The sequence below is a fragment of the Eulemur rufifrons genome, chromosome 6 (genome assembly GCF_041146395.1).
Source record: "Eulemur rufifrons isolate Redbay chromosome 6, OSU_ERuf_1, whole genome shotgun sequence".
Lineage (NCBI taxonomy): Eukaryota > Metazoa > Chordata > Mammalia > Primates > Lemuridae > Eulemur > Eulemur rufifrons.
In genome coordinates this window covers 13,168,129-13,184,244 of record NC_090988.1, presented here as the reverse complement: position 1 = coordinate 13,184,244, position 16,116 = coordinate 13,168,129, and the positions used below count along the sequence as shown (strand labels likewise).

At 39.8% G+C, this 16,116-nt stretch overlaps 1 protein-coding gene across 4 annotated transcripts in view; it reads left to right on the top strand.

The window, feature by feature from the left end:
* Positions 1-14,539: 14,539 nt before the first annotated feature.
* The window catches only part of JHY (junctional cadherin complex regulator), a 65,047-nt gene continuing 63,470 nt past the window's right edge, over positions 14,540-16,116 (top strand). For all 4 annotated transcript variants that reach the window (XM_069468802.1, XM_069468801.1, XM_069468800.1 and 1 more), the window contains exon 1: positions 14,540-14,865. In XM_069468802.1, the coding sequence (XP_069324903.1) occupies positions 14,540-14,865 (326 nt within the window). The remainder of the gene's footprint in view (positions 14,866-16,116) is intronic.

The following is a 16,116-nucleotide window of genomic DNA, read 5'->3' as shown; positions in this document are numbered from 1 at the left end:
AAGGCTCTGAAGAGTCATCTCCTAAAGGAATCTGTTTAGTTTTATTTAACACTACACTGCTCAAACAGACTTATCCATTTGCCAATTTCTTCCTCTTTTCTTTCTTTTTTTTGAGACAGAGTCTCACTCTGTTGCCCGGGCTAGAGTGCCGTGGCATCAGCCTAGCTCACAGCAACCTCAAACTCCTGGGCTTAAGCAATCCTTCTGCCTCAGCCTCCCGAGTAGCTGGGACTACAGGCATGTGCCACCATGCCCGGCTAATTTTTTTCTATATATATTTTTAGCTGTCCAAATCATTTCTTTCTATTTTTATTAGAGACGGGGTCTCGCTCTTGCTCAGGCTGGTCTCGAACTCCTGAGCTCAAAAGATCCACCTGCCTCGGCTTCCCAGAGTGCTAGGATTACAGGTGTGAGCCACCGCACCCGGCCTCTTCCTCTTTTCTAATGGATCCGTAATTTTGTTCTAGCATCCTCCCCACTCTGTGCAGTCATGTGCTTCAGGGGAGGCAGGCTTCAGCCCCAGGCAAAAAGAGAAATCATGATTGATTAGAGCCAGTCATGGTAGTCCCATTCCCCTTGCCAGTGGTCAATTTAGGCATGACCACAAAAAACAATGTTGGCCATCCAGACACAAGTGGAAGTTCCTAGTGGGGTTCCAGAAAAAAAATTAATGATAAAAAGAGACACTCAGAACGAAAATATCCTCCTTCCTGCAAAATGTTGTCATAACTGCAAATGATGCCTGGAACCACCATAGCCATTTTATCTTCACCAAGGGATCTGAGCTACTATGGTGAGGATGCCATAGAAAAGAGACAGAGTAAACTTGAGTCCTTAATGATTTTGTTAAACTCTGAATATTTCAGAACTTCTTGTTAAGTGAGATCAAGATCCCACACTATTATTTAAGCCAGGTGAATTGGGTTTTCAATTACTTTTGAATCCCAAATTGAACACTTTTAAATTACAAAGCAGTTGTTTTATGGAAAACTATCATTCTAAGAAACACAATTTGGAAAACATTGATCTGGGGCAATTCTTTTGTTTTATTGATGAAGAAACAGAGGCCCAGAGAGATTCAATCAGCCATCAAAGATCACATAACTAATTAGTAAAATGATTGGAATTAGACCCTTGGTCCCTTGGATCCTAAAGTGATCGAAGCAGGATCTTGCTTCCTCACTTACATATAATGTAAACCCCTGACAAGGCATTTCACTCACTTCTTGCTCATTGTAAGATGGAGCCAAAGAGAAACCTGAGAAATATCTATGTAATGATCTTTCTTAGTATAACCTTCTGGGAGCTAAGTCAAAAGAATACTTATATTCCTTTCTCTCAAATTACTCAAAAAATAAAAATATCCAAACCAAAATTTTCTGGCTCCAAGCATCAACTGTACCATCTATCATTAGGTGAAAATAATAGTTGAAAAGGATTACACTACCCAATATGCTGAGCACCTATCATGTAGTGAGTCTCCCTGTAGATGAAGAAAGTGGTTTGAACTGCTGATCATTAATGAGTCCACTAATTTAACCCAACAACATAATCTCCTGTTACTTCCCCTGGTTGAAGTCATGGTAATTTGTTATATTTATAATGGGGTTTAGATCTAGATCTTTACAATGTAACACCTTCCAGCAGAGAAGCCCTCTTCCCTACTGTAATGCATTCATGAACAAATATGTCATCACTGGTCATTACTCTAGACCTGTTGAAATATGTTAATTTTTTTCCTACATTTTCTGCTCTATGTCTTGTTTTCAGATAAAAGCAAAGTAAAACTAAGGCAGTAGAAGCTTCTTATATTCTCCCCAAATATCTCACAGTTTATTTAAAAAAGATATCTTGCCTAATTCTAGGGAGATGTAACTTTGTGGGAACATCTTGTATTGATATTTAAAAAGAGAAAGTAATTCTTCCAGGTCTTTTTAAACCTCATGAAACAGTAGGTCATAATTTTTAAATAACACAGGACACCTCTTTGAATTAGTTCCTCATTTGTAGAAAAGTACTATTTTTAGAAAAGTAAAAAATCCCTTTAGGAAAAAAATGGAACTCTGTGACCTCAAATGTGGTTTGAGGGAGACTAGTAAATCTCAGTTATTTGGACCAAATTCTCAAATTGAGTTAGTCCCCTTTGCAGGAGACAAACAAAAACCAAATAAACAGATATGCTATTTAAAATGAAGAGATGCTCTCTCTTTTGCTTCCTCTTAATTCCTTATTCCCAAATTGTGGTTAGACAGTTTTGTTCATAGAATAACCTCGGGGAGCCTCAGTTTCCTCATCTATAAAAGGGCGATAGCAACCCTCCCCACTCAGGATTAGTATGAGGATTAAATGAGATAAGATAATGCAGGCCTAGTGTTAGAGATGTAGGAAGTATGTAACCAATGGTAGCATTTTCTCCTCCACCTTAGATTCATCCTCCCTGTACTAGTTTTAGATAGTGGTCTCCAGGCCATTGGGTTTATTTCCTGAGAACACCCTGATAATTGGAAATGCAGAATTTTAATTTTAAAATGAACAGGGCACAAAGGGACTGCTATTAAAAACTTTACAGAAAAAGTTAGTGGAACTGAAGACTTCAAATGAATTTTATTACCTCATTTCAGAATAACCCCAGTAACAATTACAGGAATATGTTTCAATATTGATGCTCTAAAATAAAAATTAGTATATAATAAAGGTAGCATCTCATATCAGAGGGAAAAGATCAACTTTTTCCTAACTGGATAACTATATATAAAAAGTTAAAATTGGATGAATTGCTCATATCATAAATCAGAAATAAGATCAAATGGATGCAAGATTTAAATGTATAAACTGGAATCATAGAAATACTATAAGAAAACAGATTAATAGCTTTATAACCTGACAGTAAGATAAACTTCCCTAATAATGACTCAAAATCCAGAAGCAAAGGAGTGGAAATGATTGATAACTTTGACTACATAAAAATAAATGCCTTTTCATGTCAAAAAATAAAACGTAAAGAGCAAATGATAAACTGGGAAAAAATATTTGTAACATATCACAAAGGATTAAATCTAAATCTCTAATGTATAAAAATCTTCTAAAAATTAAGAAGAAAAAAATTAATACAATTCCACACACAAGGAAAAATAAGGCTGATTGTTCCTAAAGATGTGAAAAGATATTCATAATGAAAGAAATGGAAAATTATAACTATGTTGAAATAGTATCTCTTAGCTATCATATTGGCAAAAATCTAATAATTTCACAACATGGTTTGTTAAGAAGTTTATATGAAAACAACCACTCTCATATGAGGGGACTTCAAAAAGTCGGTGGAAAAATGGAATTAAAAGATAAAAATAAAAAATAGAAACTTTATTTCTCCACATAAGCTCCATCGAGTTTAAGGCACTTTTGTAAGTGATGATACCAGCCATTTAGTTCATCCTTAAAGAACTGAGGGTCCTTGGAATTTGATCATGTCAATGCTGTCTCTTTTACATTATTAACTGAAGAAAAATAGATGGCCTTTGGAGATTTTTTAAGATTTGGAAACAAAAAGAAGTCAGAAGCAGCCAAATCAGTATTGTAAAGTGGGTGCCTGCTCTGTTCTTGTCCGCAGCTGATCTGGGCACAATGATTTTGTCACTCATCAAGTGGAAAGTTTGTTCAACTTTAAGTTTTTAGTCGGAATTGTGTAACCTGAACCAATTGAGATATCTATGGTGTTGGCTATTGCTGGTGCTGTTAACTGTCAGTCCTCTTCAATTAGGACACAAACAAGATGACTTTTGTCTTTGCAAAATGATGTGGATGGTCGGCTACTGCAGGCTTCATCTTCAACATTGTCTCATCCCTTCTTTTTTTTTTTTTTTTTTGAGACAGAGTCTCACTCTGTTGCCCAGGCTAGAGTGAGTGCCGTGCAGTCAGCCTAGCTCACAGCAACCTCAAACTCCTGGGCTCAAGGGATCCTCCTGTCTCAGCCTCCCGAGTAGCTGGGACTACAGGCATGCACCACCATGCCCGGCTAATTTTTTCTATATATATTTTTAGCTGTCCATATAATTTCTTTCTATTTTTTAGTAGAGATGGGGTCTCGCTCTTGCTCAGGCTGGTCTTGAACTCCTGACGTCGAGCGATCCACCCACCTCGGCCTCCCAGAGTGCTAGGATTACAGGCGTGAGCCACCGCGCCCGGCCTCATCCCTTCTTAAAACTAGTTATCCCTTTGTAAACTGCTGCTTTCCTGGGGGCATTGTCCGCATAAACTTTTCATAACGCATCGATGATTTCACCATTCTTCCACCCAACATTCACCTGAAATCTGATATTTGTTGTTATTTCAATTTTAGCAGAATTCTTGTTGCTCTGATAGGGGCTTTTTTCAAACTGATGTTTTACCCTTCTTAGTGCCTCAAACTTGATCCTGCTGAGACATGTTATAACAAGTTAGTGCAAGTTTATTTTGACCCCAGAAATTTTTGAAATCTATGCATAATTTTTCACAATAAGCATTTTCCATGAACTTTTTGAAGACCCCCTATATGTTTACGTTTCTGGTGGTAATGTAAAAATAATAGAACCTTAATTCCATGAAGGGGAATTTGTCAACATCTAGCAAAGTTACTTTGGCACTTACCTTTGACCAAGCAATTCCTAAATCACTTTTAGGCATCTATCCCAAAGGCAAACAGCAAAATTATAATTTGACACATGCACAAAGCTATTCCAGCACCATCTATAGTAACTCAAGTATCTATCAGTAGGGGCCTGGCTGCCCAGGAGTATTTTACAGCAATGAAAAGGAATGGTGAGGAAGTCCATTTTACATGTCTATAGAGTAATCTTTAGGATACATTACTGAGTGGAAAAAAAAAAAAAGCAAAGTGCAGAAGAAAGTCTATATTAGATCTCCTTTAACCTGAGAAAGGGATAAAAATACATACATACTGAATTATATTTTTTTAATGGACGGCTAAACTAAAAACTAACAAAAATCATTGCCCATATGAACTAAGGGGGGAATTGAGTGGAAGAGATAGGGATGGAAATTAGATTTCTCTAAAAGTACCTAGCTTTATAGCTTTAACTTTCAACCTTGCAAATGATTTATATAATCATTAAACAAAATTAAATTAAAATTTAAAATTCATTTTAAAAATCCCTACAACACAGAGAAGAATTAGTTCAAGTTACTTTAAAAAAGAATTGACTACATACATCAGCATGCTATATCCTAACGCAAAAAAGAAGTGCAAGTTGAATTTTAAATTGTTTTCAATAGCATATTGTTAGTCACAATACTGGTATAGATATTTGAAAGTATAATAATATATATTGTGTAGAATGAAGTGTATAAGTAATTATGTTAATATCATTGGGACCAAGATTTTCAGCATAAGAGTAAAGAGATACAAATATAAAATCAAAGTTAAGTAAAAACCTGGTATTCTTAAATTTGAATTGTAAACAAAAGCATGCACTCATAATGTATTTTTCTCTTAAAAAGAAACGAAAAAGTAATTTCTAACTTTTTCCACTGAAAAAGGCCTGGAGACAGTAATCATACCAGTAGCTATAAGTGTCCTTAGTGCCCAGATTGTGGTCTCTAAGTATTATTCCCACCAAAATGACCCAAAGCTCTTTGGGGAGATGGCTATTCCAGGTTGGGGAAAGAAATGTGTAAGATGAGTTTGGAGCATTTTGTACTGGAAAGTAAGGAAGCTCTCAAAGACTCTTCTGGGACTGTGTCACAGGGCCCAGAAGCTGATCTGTGTATACCCTTCGGGGACTTCCAGTGGCCCCAGAGATGGGACAATTTGAGCACTGAAAACAGGAAAGACTCCCATCCAAGTACTAACCAGGCCCAACTCTGCTTAGCTTCCAAGGTCAGATGAAATCAGGCACATTTCAGAGTGGTATGGCTGTAGATGAGACAGCACTTCACACCCATGAGGATGGCTATAATAAAAAAGACAGAAAATAACAAGTTTTGGAAAGGATATATAGAAATGGAAACCCTTACACATTGCTGATGGGAATGTGAAATGGTTTAACCACTTTGGAAAACAACTTGGCAATTACTCAAAAAGTAAAACATAGAATTACCATATGCTCCAGCAATTCCATTCCTAGGTATATACCTGAGAAAATTGAAAACATTAAGTCCACACAAAAATTTGTACAGTAATATTCATAGCAGCATTATTCATAATAGTTAAAAGGTGTAAACAACTCAAATGTCCATCCAGTGATGAATGGGTCAATAAAATGCAATACATTCGTATACTGAGACACTATTCAGCAATAAAAAGGAATAGAGTACTGATGTGTGCTACAACATGGATGGACTTTGAAAACATTGTGCTAAATGAAACAAAGCCAGACACAGACACAAAACACATAGTGTATGGATTCCATTTACATGAAATGTCCAGACCAGGTAAATCTGTAGAAAGGGAAAGTAGATTAGTGGTTGCCCAGGGCTGAGGGAAGTGGGGAATGAGTGACTGCTAATGGATACAGAGCTTCCTTTGGGGAGATTCTGGAATTAAACAGTGGTAATAGCTGTACAACTCTGTGAATATACTAAAAACTACTCAATTGTGCACTTTAAAATGGTGAATTGTGCACTTTAAGAGGCTGAATCGTGTGGTATGTGAATTATAACTCATTAAAGCTGTATTTTTTAAAAATTATTCTGTTGAACTTGTTTGGATTCTGATTCAAACCAGTGAAGTATAAAAAGACATGTAGGAGACAATCCAGGAAGTCTGAACACTGAGTATTAAATAATATTAAGAAGTTATTGTGGGGCCGGGTGCGGTGGCTCATGCCTATAATTCTAGCACTCTGGGAGGCTGAGGCGGAAGGATTACTTGAAGTCAGAAGTTTGAGACCAGCCTGAGCAAGAGCAAGACCCTGTCTCTACCAAAAATAGAAAAAAATAGCCAAGCCTGGTGGTACTCGCTGTAGTCCCAGCTACTCAGGAGGCCGAAGCAGGAGGATCGCTCAAGCCCAGGAATGTGAGGTTGCAGTGAGCTATGATGACACCACTGCACTCTAGCCTGAACAACAGAGCGAGACAGTCTCCTAAAATAAAAAGAAGTTATTGCTAATTTTGTTTTAAATGCGATAATGGTATCATGGTTATTTAAAAATTATCTTTTAGAGATATATTTTTAAGTACTTACAGATTAAACCATATGATGCCTGGGATTTACTTTTAGATAATTTGGTGGGGGTGCAGCATAATATGTACAGAAACAAGTTTGGCCACATGATGATCTTTGTCAAAGATGGGTGAAGACAACATGCTTATTCGTTACTCTTTTCTCTCTACTGTTGAATATGTTTTCAAATTTTCATAATAAAAAATGTTTTAAAATTATTTTTAAGACAGAAAACCAAGAAAACATAAAAGAAGAAAAAAGGCTGTCATTAATAATCTGTTCATTTGTGTTCTAAAAGTCACCCTTCTGGATCATCTGTTTCCCAAAGCTTCTGATCTCAGCCAGGCCCAATTCCATTTTTTCTCTGGGCTTCCCCAGCACATGACTCATTCTTCTAGAAGGGTGTAGAGTTACTTGTCTGTTGAGTTGCATTCTCTGTATAAACACATATCTATTATAATTTCAGTCCTCTAAAATTCTCAAGGTTGAGTCATTTGAAATAAATACCTTTTTTTTTGGATCTTTGAGGGTTTTATCCCTTGAGATTTTAAATATTTTAGTATTTTGGATAAAAATCTTTGTAAAACATGTGACATAATCTTTAGCTTTCTAGTCAGTATTTATTAAATTGAGTTATATGAGTGTAAAAATTAATCATTATAAAAATTAATCTTTGTGATTGCTGTAATACTGTGATTCTCATACTATAACACTGTACTTGTTCCCTACACCACATGAGCCCAGGTTGCTTTGTTTGTTTGAACATCTCTTCATTTTGTGATATTTCTGTCCCTTCACTTGTTGGTACTGTCCTTTCTCTCTGCCCTGAGTGGCCTTCTCAACCCATTTCTAATTTGCTGCTTCTAATTTGCTGTATGTGTGAAGGAACCAGACAATTAAACTTATTGTAATTATACATAGAATGACCATACTTCCTACCCAGGACAATTTCAGTTATTCCTATGTCCATTTATACCTATTGCCCTGGTGTAATTAATAAATAGCATCCATTTTTAAATTCTTGGATGTATCCTGGATTTTAATAATAAATGATCTAGGCCGGGCGCGGTGGCTCACGCCTGTAATCCTAGCACTCCGGGAGGCCAGGGCGGGTGGATCATTTGAGCTCGGGAGTTCGAGACTAGCTTGAGCAAGAGCAAGGCCCCGTCTCTACTAAAAAAAATAGAAAGAAATTATCTGGACAACTAAAAATATATAGAAAAAATTAGCCAGGCATGGGGGCACATGCCTGTAGTCCCAGCTACTCAGGAGGCTGAGGCAGGAGGATTACTTGAGCCCAGGAGTTTGAGGTTGCTGTAAGCTAGGCTGATGCCACAGCGCTCTAGCCCAGGCAACAGAGTGAGACTTTGTCTCAAAAAATAAAAAATAAAAAATAAATAAATAATCTGATCATCCTTGGTATATGCCAAATAAAGGCATAACCCTATTAAAGGGCTTGGTGGGCCACTCATCAGTTCTGTTAAAGGGCCTGATGGGCTACATTTTTATATGCTCTCCATTCAAGTGCTAAAGTGTAAAGGTATTGAGGTTTTCTTGCAAAATTTATTGTGCATCTATCAGGTGCCATTCACAACACTAGTCCTTGTTCACTGGGAGCTTGTAGTATATATAGTAAGGAGATAACAGAAATATAAGTAATTTCAATGCATTGTTGTAGGTGCATAAGTCTAAAGCTAGAGGCATGCAGTTGGGTGCCTCAGGACCACAGACCAAGGGCCATTAGCCTAGTACAGGGTTTGTCAACTTAGGCATTATTGACATTTTGGACTGGATAGCTTTTTGTTGTTGTGGGTGCTGCCCTATGCATTGTAGGGTGTTTAGCATCATCCCTGCCCTCTACCCACTAGAAGCCAGTAGTACTCCTTCAAGTCATGACAATGAAAAGTGTCTCCAGACATTGTCAAATGCCTCCTGGAGGACAAACAGCCCCAGGTTGAGAACTATCCTAGTCTAAGAACCATGAGGACAGCGTGGGGGACTCAGCGCTGGAGATTCTTCCTGGAGGAGACAGTGCTGAGCCAGGTTCAGTGGACTGAGGAGGAGTTAGACCAAGAAAGAAAACGGAGTGGAGGAGAGGTCTTTGGAGACAGAGTGAGTGACAGTGTACGGAAGTGAACAAGGAGGAGAGAGCTTCACGGAAGGATGGAATAAGTTCAGTTCAGTGTTATGAATCTATGTATTTCTTCATTTTTTGACTTGTTTTCCTCATTCTCTGTGTTTGGGTTAGTTCAGGGTCAGACTGACAGCTAAATTCTGAACAGATAATAATATGCAAAAGCACTTTGCAAACGCTGTGAAGTGCTATTTGTATGTAAATAATATTATTGCCCTAACAACAGAGAAAACGACGTACTTTAAGGCTTTATTTTATTTGGATGCACTCTATAATCCTTAAGAATTCTGAAGAACTGAACATTAGTGTGCTGCTTGTTAAAACATTGTCTCTCAGCTTCAAACGCTCACATTCTCTGGTTGTGATGCTGGGGCAACCCCTGCAAACCTCCTTTTTCCTTTGCCAGCCTGCTCATTGTTAGGATTGGCCAGGAGGGGGCAGTAAAGGGAGATCGCAAGGCTGGAGCAGCTCAGTTTGTTTCAACAGCAGCAATTGATTCCAGTTTTCCCAGCACTCCTGGAACCAGCTTCATCACACCTCTTCAAAGACACCAGCACACCCAGCTGGGGATCTCACCCTCTTCAGTGGCTTAGGTCCCAGCTCCGTGGACTCCTCCTCTAAGCTTCTAAGTGTTGTCATTCCAGGCTGGTCCCTGTGTTCTCCCAACCACAGGGGTGCAAGTGCTTTCTGTAGTTACTATGCTTAGGATACCTGTGTTCCCCTTTCAACTTTTCAGTTAATAAATCTTCCTATAAAATTATTTCCATTAAAATAACTAGCATGGTTTCTGTGTCCTGATGACCCTGACTTCCACTCAAGTTCATTATTTCCAGGCTTTTGTTGCTCTAAATAAGAAAAATCACTACAGCCATTACAGAGGAAGAAGAAGGAAAACCAAGCTTAGAGTGTTCCATGTTCTGCCTGTGACTAGTTTCTGCAAGTAGCTGCTGGATTGACAGACTCCTAAATCACACAGGGACCACTGATGTTTTCTGGATAATGCAGAAAGCACTTGAAGAATCGGAAGAACCACAGCATCAATTTCCATTAACCAGTAGATGAGAAGGTGGACAAGTATGAATGACTCAACATTGATTCTGTAACATATTCTGGAAGCCACTATGAGGAACAAGTTCTGTTTGGGCTTTGTTTCTATGTTTACTTTTGCTCTAATGATAACACCAAAGTTTTCACCTACTTTGTTTTTATTTCTTCAACACATATTGAGGTCCTGCTGTACACTCATAAGACAAGGTCCCTCCCGTCAAAAAAATTTCAAAACTCTAATGCAAATAAAAGATAAAAATAAAAAATGCCAAAACTGGGTAGTAAGGACATTTTCCAATTTCCTATGTTTGCTCTTATTAATGAGGCAACTGGTATTGAAGCATTTTGCCTCTTTGAAAACAGTTATTCAAATCTACATGTGGTTGTAATGGTATTTTAATGTGCATATAATTCCCATTACTTCCTTTCTTTACTCTTTGAAACCTTTTTGGATAGTGAAATATTATGCACATATATAAATGTACAGCTTAAAGAATTGTTGTAAGATGAACGTCTATGTAAGCACCATTAAGGTTAGGAAATACAATCTCAAAAACACTCTTTCCCATAACCCTCACCCTGGATACCAGAACTAACCACAATCTTAATTTTATGAGAATCACGGCTTTTTTTTCCGCATCGTTTTCTCCACTAAATCTGCATCCATAAGCATAGTACAGTGTAATTTAGCCTGTCTCTAATTTTTATACACAACATCAAACAGTATATATTTTTCTGGGTTTTTGTAGTTCAATATGATATGTTTAAGATGCCTCCATGTTGTTGCATGTAGCAGTATTTCATTCATTTTCACTACCGTGTAGTATGCCTGTGCATGGAATACCACCTTTTAACTAACCATTCTATTGTTGATGGGTATTTCACTTATTTCCAGTTCAGACACACATAAGCACACACTTCTTTAGGGTCAATACCAAAAGTGAAATTGCTGGATCCTAAGGTGCACATATCCTGGCTGTATCACGGCACAGTTGCAGCAGTTCACACCCCCACCAGCAGCAGATGAGGGTCTTTGCCCTACCGTCCTCCCCAACACTTGGCACTGTCAGACGTGTCAACTTCAGCCAGTCCGGTGAGTGTGGTATCCACTGTGGTTTTAATCTGCCATCTTCTGATTATTAATGAATCAAGCACCTTTGCAGTAAACCACAAATATTTATTGGCCATGTGGATTTCTTTTTGTATGTGTGAAATACCTGCTCCAGTCATTCACCCATTCTTGGAATTGGATTCTTTTCCTCCTTGATTTAAAGGAGTTCTTGCGTGTCCGAGCAGTTTTATTTGTGGTATCTCCTCCTCCCACTCGGCGACCTGCCTTTCCTTTGCCTTCCCACTTCGGAAAGTCAGGGCGGCCGACAGCAGCCTCTCCGAGAAGCCCTTGTCCCAAGGGTTTCCAGCCTCTGGGCCCGGCCGGGTGCGGTCGGCGACGCAGGGAGGTCCGGGTCGCGCCCCGCCCGGCGGCGCCTGTGTTGCCCGTGGTCTCCAGGGCAGCGCCTGGCGGCGGCGGCGGCAACAACACGGAAGGATGCCAGGCCGCCGGGGTCGCGGCCACCGAGGAGCGCCGGGCAGGTGACGGATGGTGGCCTCCCGGGAAGGAGGTGGGCGGCGCATCCGGGGAGGGAGACGGCAAGAGCTGGGATTGCGGGTGGGGACTGCAGGAGACCGCGGGAACAAACTGGATCGGGACGGGGAGAGCTTCGGGCCGCGGGCGGAAAGGACACAGGGCGGCCGCGGCTGGGCAGGGCCAGAGCCCGCGATCTGGGAGCCTCCGGCGCCCGGGCTCCCAGAGCAGCCCTGTCCTCGGTAATCGAGGCAGGTTAGGGCACCAGACCCGCGGGCCCGTCACTTCCTGGACCTTAAAACGCCCCTTGCGGCGGGTCTTGTCCCTCAGAAACAAGCACAGGTAGAAAACAAACCGAACGTCTCTTAGGGGCAGCTTCCGGCCTGTTCCACACCGGGGCACCTTTTCCTTTGCATTCATCTTGGTGAGCGCAAGCAGGGCCCCTTTTCACCTCCAGAAGGAAATTCGTTTGTCCCCGTGCGTGTGGACTAAACCTAGGGTCTTGCAGGGACCCCTGGGGAACTGGTCGTTGCCTTAGTCCCTAGATACCATCAGCCATATCACTGTTTTTCTGTTTACTTACGGGACTGGTCAGCCTCTCTTGGTCTGAAATTTCAGTGGCACAACCGTTTTTTTCCACTGCACAATAGTACCAGGGAGCCACATTCGTTAAATTTAAAACGCCCGCTTCCTAACTTATTCAAGCTGTTAGCTTTTCCCTCTTCAATCCCATGCTTTTATAACACCAGGCCTCCAAGGAAAACCCAGCTTTTGTACTATTTGGCTGTGCTCTTTGCACATTCTCCCAAATTTCACTGATCTGTTAGCGACAACAAAATTACCTTGTTTGGTCATTGTTTTACTATTTACTAATTCCAAGAAACCTTAGTCTATCTCATTTAAGAAGAGAAATTTAAGGGACTGAATTATCTTATGAAAGAGTAATTCGAAATTGAACTATAATGATTATTTTAAGCTTGTTCTCCAAGATCCCAAATTCAGTGACCTAACTCTTACAGTAAAACCAGTGTTTATACAAACTGTTTTAGATAAAATGGGTGTTAGTAGTTGATAGATTTGTTGCTTTCTAAAAACACCCTAAAAAGCAGCAGTTCTATCTGCTTACCAGTATTAAAACAATAAAGCAGAATGCACTATGTATTTTTCAAACAAGAGACTTAATACAGCAAACCAGTCTGTAAAATTAGACAATAATATATTAGTCTACCAACAGGGGGAACTGTGAGTTAAAAAGAAAAATAACTTCATGCGTATTTAAACGTGCACATTGCCTTGTGTCTGTCATGTTTGTTAAGGTGCTTTCCTCCAAGGAGTTGACGATGTTCCTTGGAAACGTTAGCAACAAGGCCAACATTATAAGCAATCCTAGGGAATAGGAATAAGGTCGTGTTATTTAATTAAAGTTAGGATTTGCCGAAAGAACAAGAGCAAGGCATTAAAGCAAATTTTACAGTAATCTCCAGTGGTGAGGGTTTCTGTTATCTGACCTACAGGAAAAAAAAAATGGCATAAAGGCAGTGAGATAGAAGACAGACCAAAATAGAAATGCTAGGTAGAGATGAAAGGAAGCTCAATCCAAAAACATCATCTCCTTTCTATTCTACATGAACACAAAGCACCCTCTCCATGGGTCTTTATAATAGCCCTTAGAGACGGTGAGGGTTCACTGGGAATCACACCCTTAAGCGAGTTGTAAGGGACTCCAACTAACTCTTAGCTGTTATTCAGGCGAATCTCCCACCCACCCAACTTTCCCCAGCTCAGCATCCCTTTCAGGTATGTGGAGCTCCAGCCTTTGCTTTGAATCACTCAGTGGCAGAATTCATAAGGCTGTGAAATCTTTTGTTAAACAGTTTTAACAATTATTATGGTTTTTTTTAAAATACTGAGCCAAGACTGAGCTCCATATATGTCCACCTAAATTAAACATTCCTATCCAGTAGCAATCTGGGTATCAAAAAAGTCTTTTCCAAACAATGTAGCCAGTCATAATAGGTCTAGGAACAAAACAGCATCCCATTTACAGTTCCAACTATGGGAAATCACACTCCTCTCTCCTTCATTTACTGTCCGAAAGGTAGACCATGAACCTGTTTTACTCTATCCATGAATACTACTGAACAGGGCATGTTTATATTGTTGCTCTGGGCATTTGAAATAAGCCATCAAAGAACTGTCCATAATTAACCATTTGGCTTTTTTCCGGGCTTGTCAGCAACAAGCCCTTGAAAGCTAGAAATAGGAATCTGCTTCCCAGCAGCCATTTATTTCCGCAATAAAACTGCATTCAATTCCTCCGTCTGTTTATGAGCTCTACAGCTCTACATCAGATTTGTTTCTGTAGAGATAAAAATAGTTTTTCCAAGAGACCTTTCTCATATTTGCAAAAGGGTGCATGCAAAAGCCTGCGGATAATACAACAAGGTCTCTTACTCATTTAAATTTTTTATTAACATTGGCATTAAGGAGATTTCCATAGTCGCACAGTAACATAAATATAATTTTTTTTAGGTAATGTGTTTGCAAACCACAACTTTAAACATCAGCCAACTGCTGCTATCAACAAGAGTATCCCCTGTTAACTTTTGTATTTTTCAAGATGAGTAACAGTAAACTAATTCCCAAGCTCTCTACCCATTCTCCCGTCCGTCATGCCAACTTCGATATCCCGTCCACACATCCACCTGTTGAGAAAGAAGACTTACATCTGATTTCAAGAGACTCCTTGGAATCTGATTCCGAAAGCCTCACTCAAGAGATTAAGTCTCAGACTGAACTTGAGGACCAAATCCAGGACAATGATATGGAGCCTGACAGCTTAGAGGAGGACAGCCTGAGTGAGACAGAAGAGGAAGCAAGCAGAAAAGCAGCCCCAGTGGCCGGCGAGGAACACCTCCATGCCCAGGACAACGGTGCCAATGACAGGTAAGGAATGGGCTTGTGTAAGATAATAATGGGTTCTAAAACATATTGTTGAATAATACTGATACTATTCCTAGTGAGAGTTAGGACAGGCTCTCTTGACGAGCGCCTCATGTTTGTGCATGAGAGAGGTCACCAAGCAGCCAGTGATAGCTGGGCACTATGCTTTTTGCCACATTCATTTTTTAAAAGTAAAAAATGCAATAGGTGTTAATAAGTGCATTTGCATTTCTCATACTCTTTATTTCTTGTCCATATGCCAAGTGTCTCCATTGTTATGAAATCACAGAAGCCTGGTATAGAAAAGCATGTGACTTGGAGTCAGGTGGCCTTGATTTGGTCCAGGCATTGCTCTGCTGTTTAGTGTATAATTTGGAATAAGTCACATAACTCTTTTTCATCTCACGTTTTTTCATCTGTCAAATGATCTGGCCTGTCTATCTCACAGGATTGCTATGAATGTCAATAAACTACAAATAATTGAGGGTAGAATTCTATTTGCCCCATTCCTTCAGAGCTAGTAGAGGTCTGCCTCCTAGGGCTTGTATGATCATGTAAGGCTGTGGTCCCCAACCCCCCAGGGCCTTGGACTCGTAGTGGTCTGTGGCCTGTTAGGGACAGGGCCACAGAGCTCTACCACTCACCTCCCATCCATGGAAAAATTGTCTTTCTTGAAACTTGGGGGGGGGGTGCAGAAACACTGCAGGAGGTGAGCAGTGGGCAAGCAGTGAAGCTTCATTTATGGCTGCTCCCCATCGCTGGCATCACTGCCTGAGCTCTGCTTCTCCCCCCAGCCCCGCCTCCCCCCATCTGTGGAAAAACTGAAAAATTGTCTTCCATGAAACCAGTCCCTGGTGCCAAAAAGGTTGGGGACTGATGCTGTAAGGATTTACTCTAATAACCAGTACTTATGGGATTTAACTTTATGCCATGAGCTACCAAAAAATGTAAAGGAATATAAAATAATGTGGTGATACCTCTCTGTTTTAACTGAAGCATTAAATCATAGAGTACAAAAGAAGTTAAAAGCTACTGATTTGAAAGGGGTTTTAGTGTGCTGGTGAAAGGCATAGAGTCTGAAGCAGACCACTGGGTTCAAATCCTGGTTCAAATCTACACTTACTAGCTGTATGAGCTTGGCCAAGTCCACTTAATGTGTCTATGTCTCAGTTTCTTCATCAGTAAAAGTGGGATAATAATAATAATTATCTCATGGAATTATCATGAGGCTAAAATAAATTAATACATATAAAG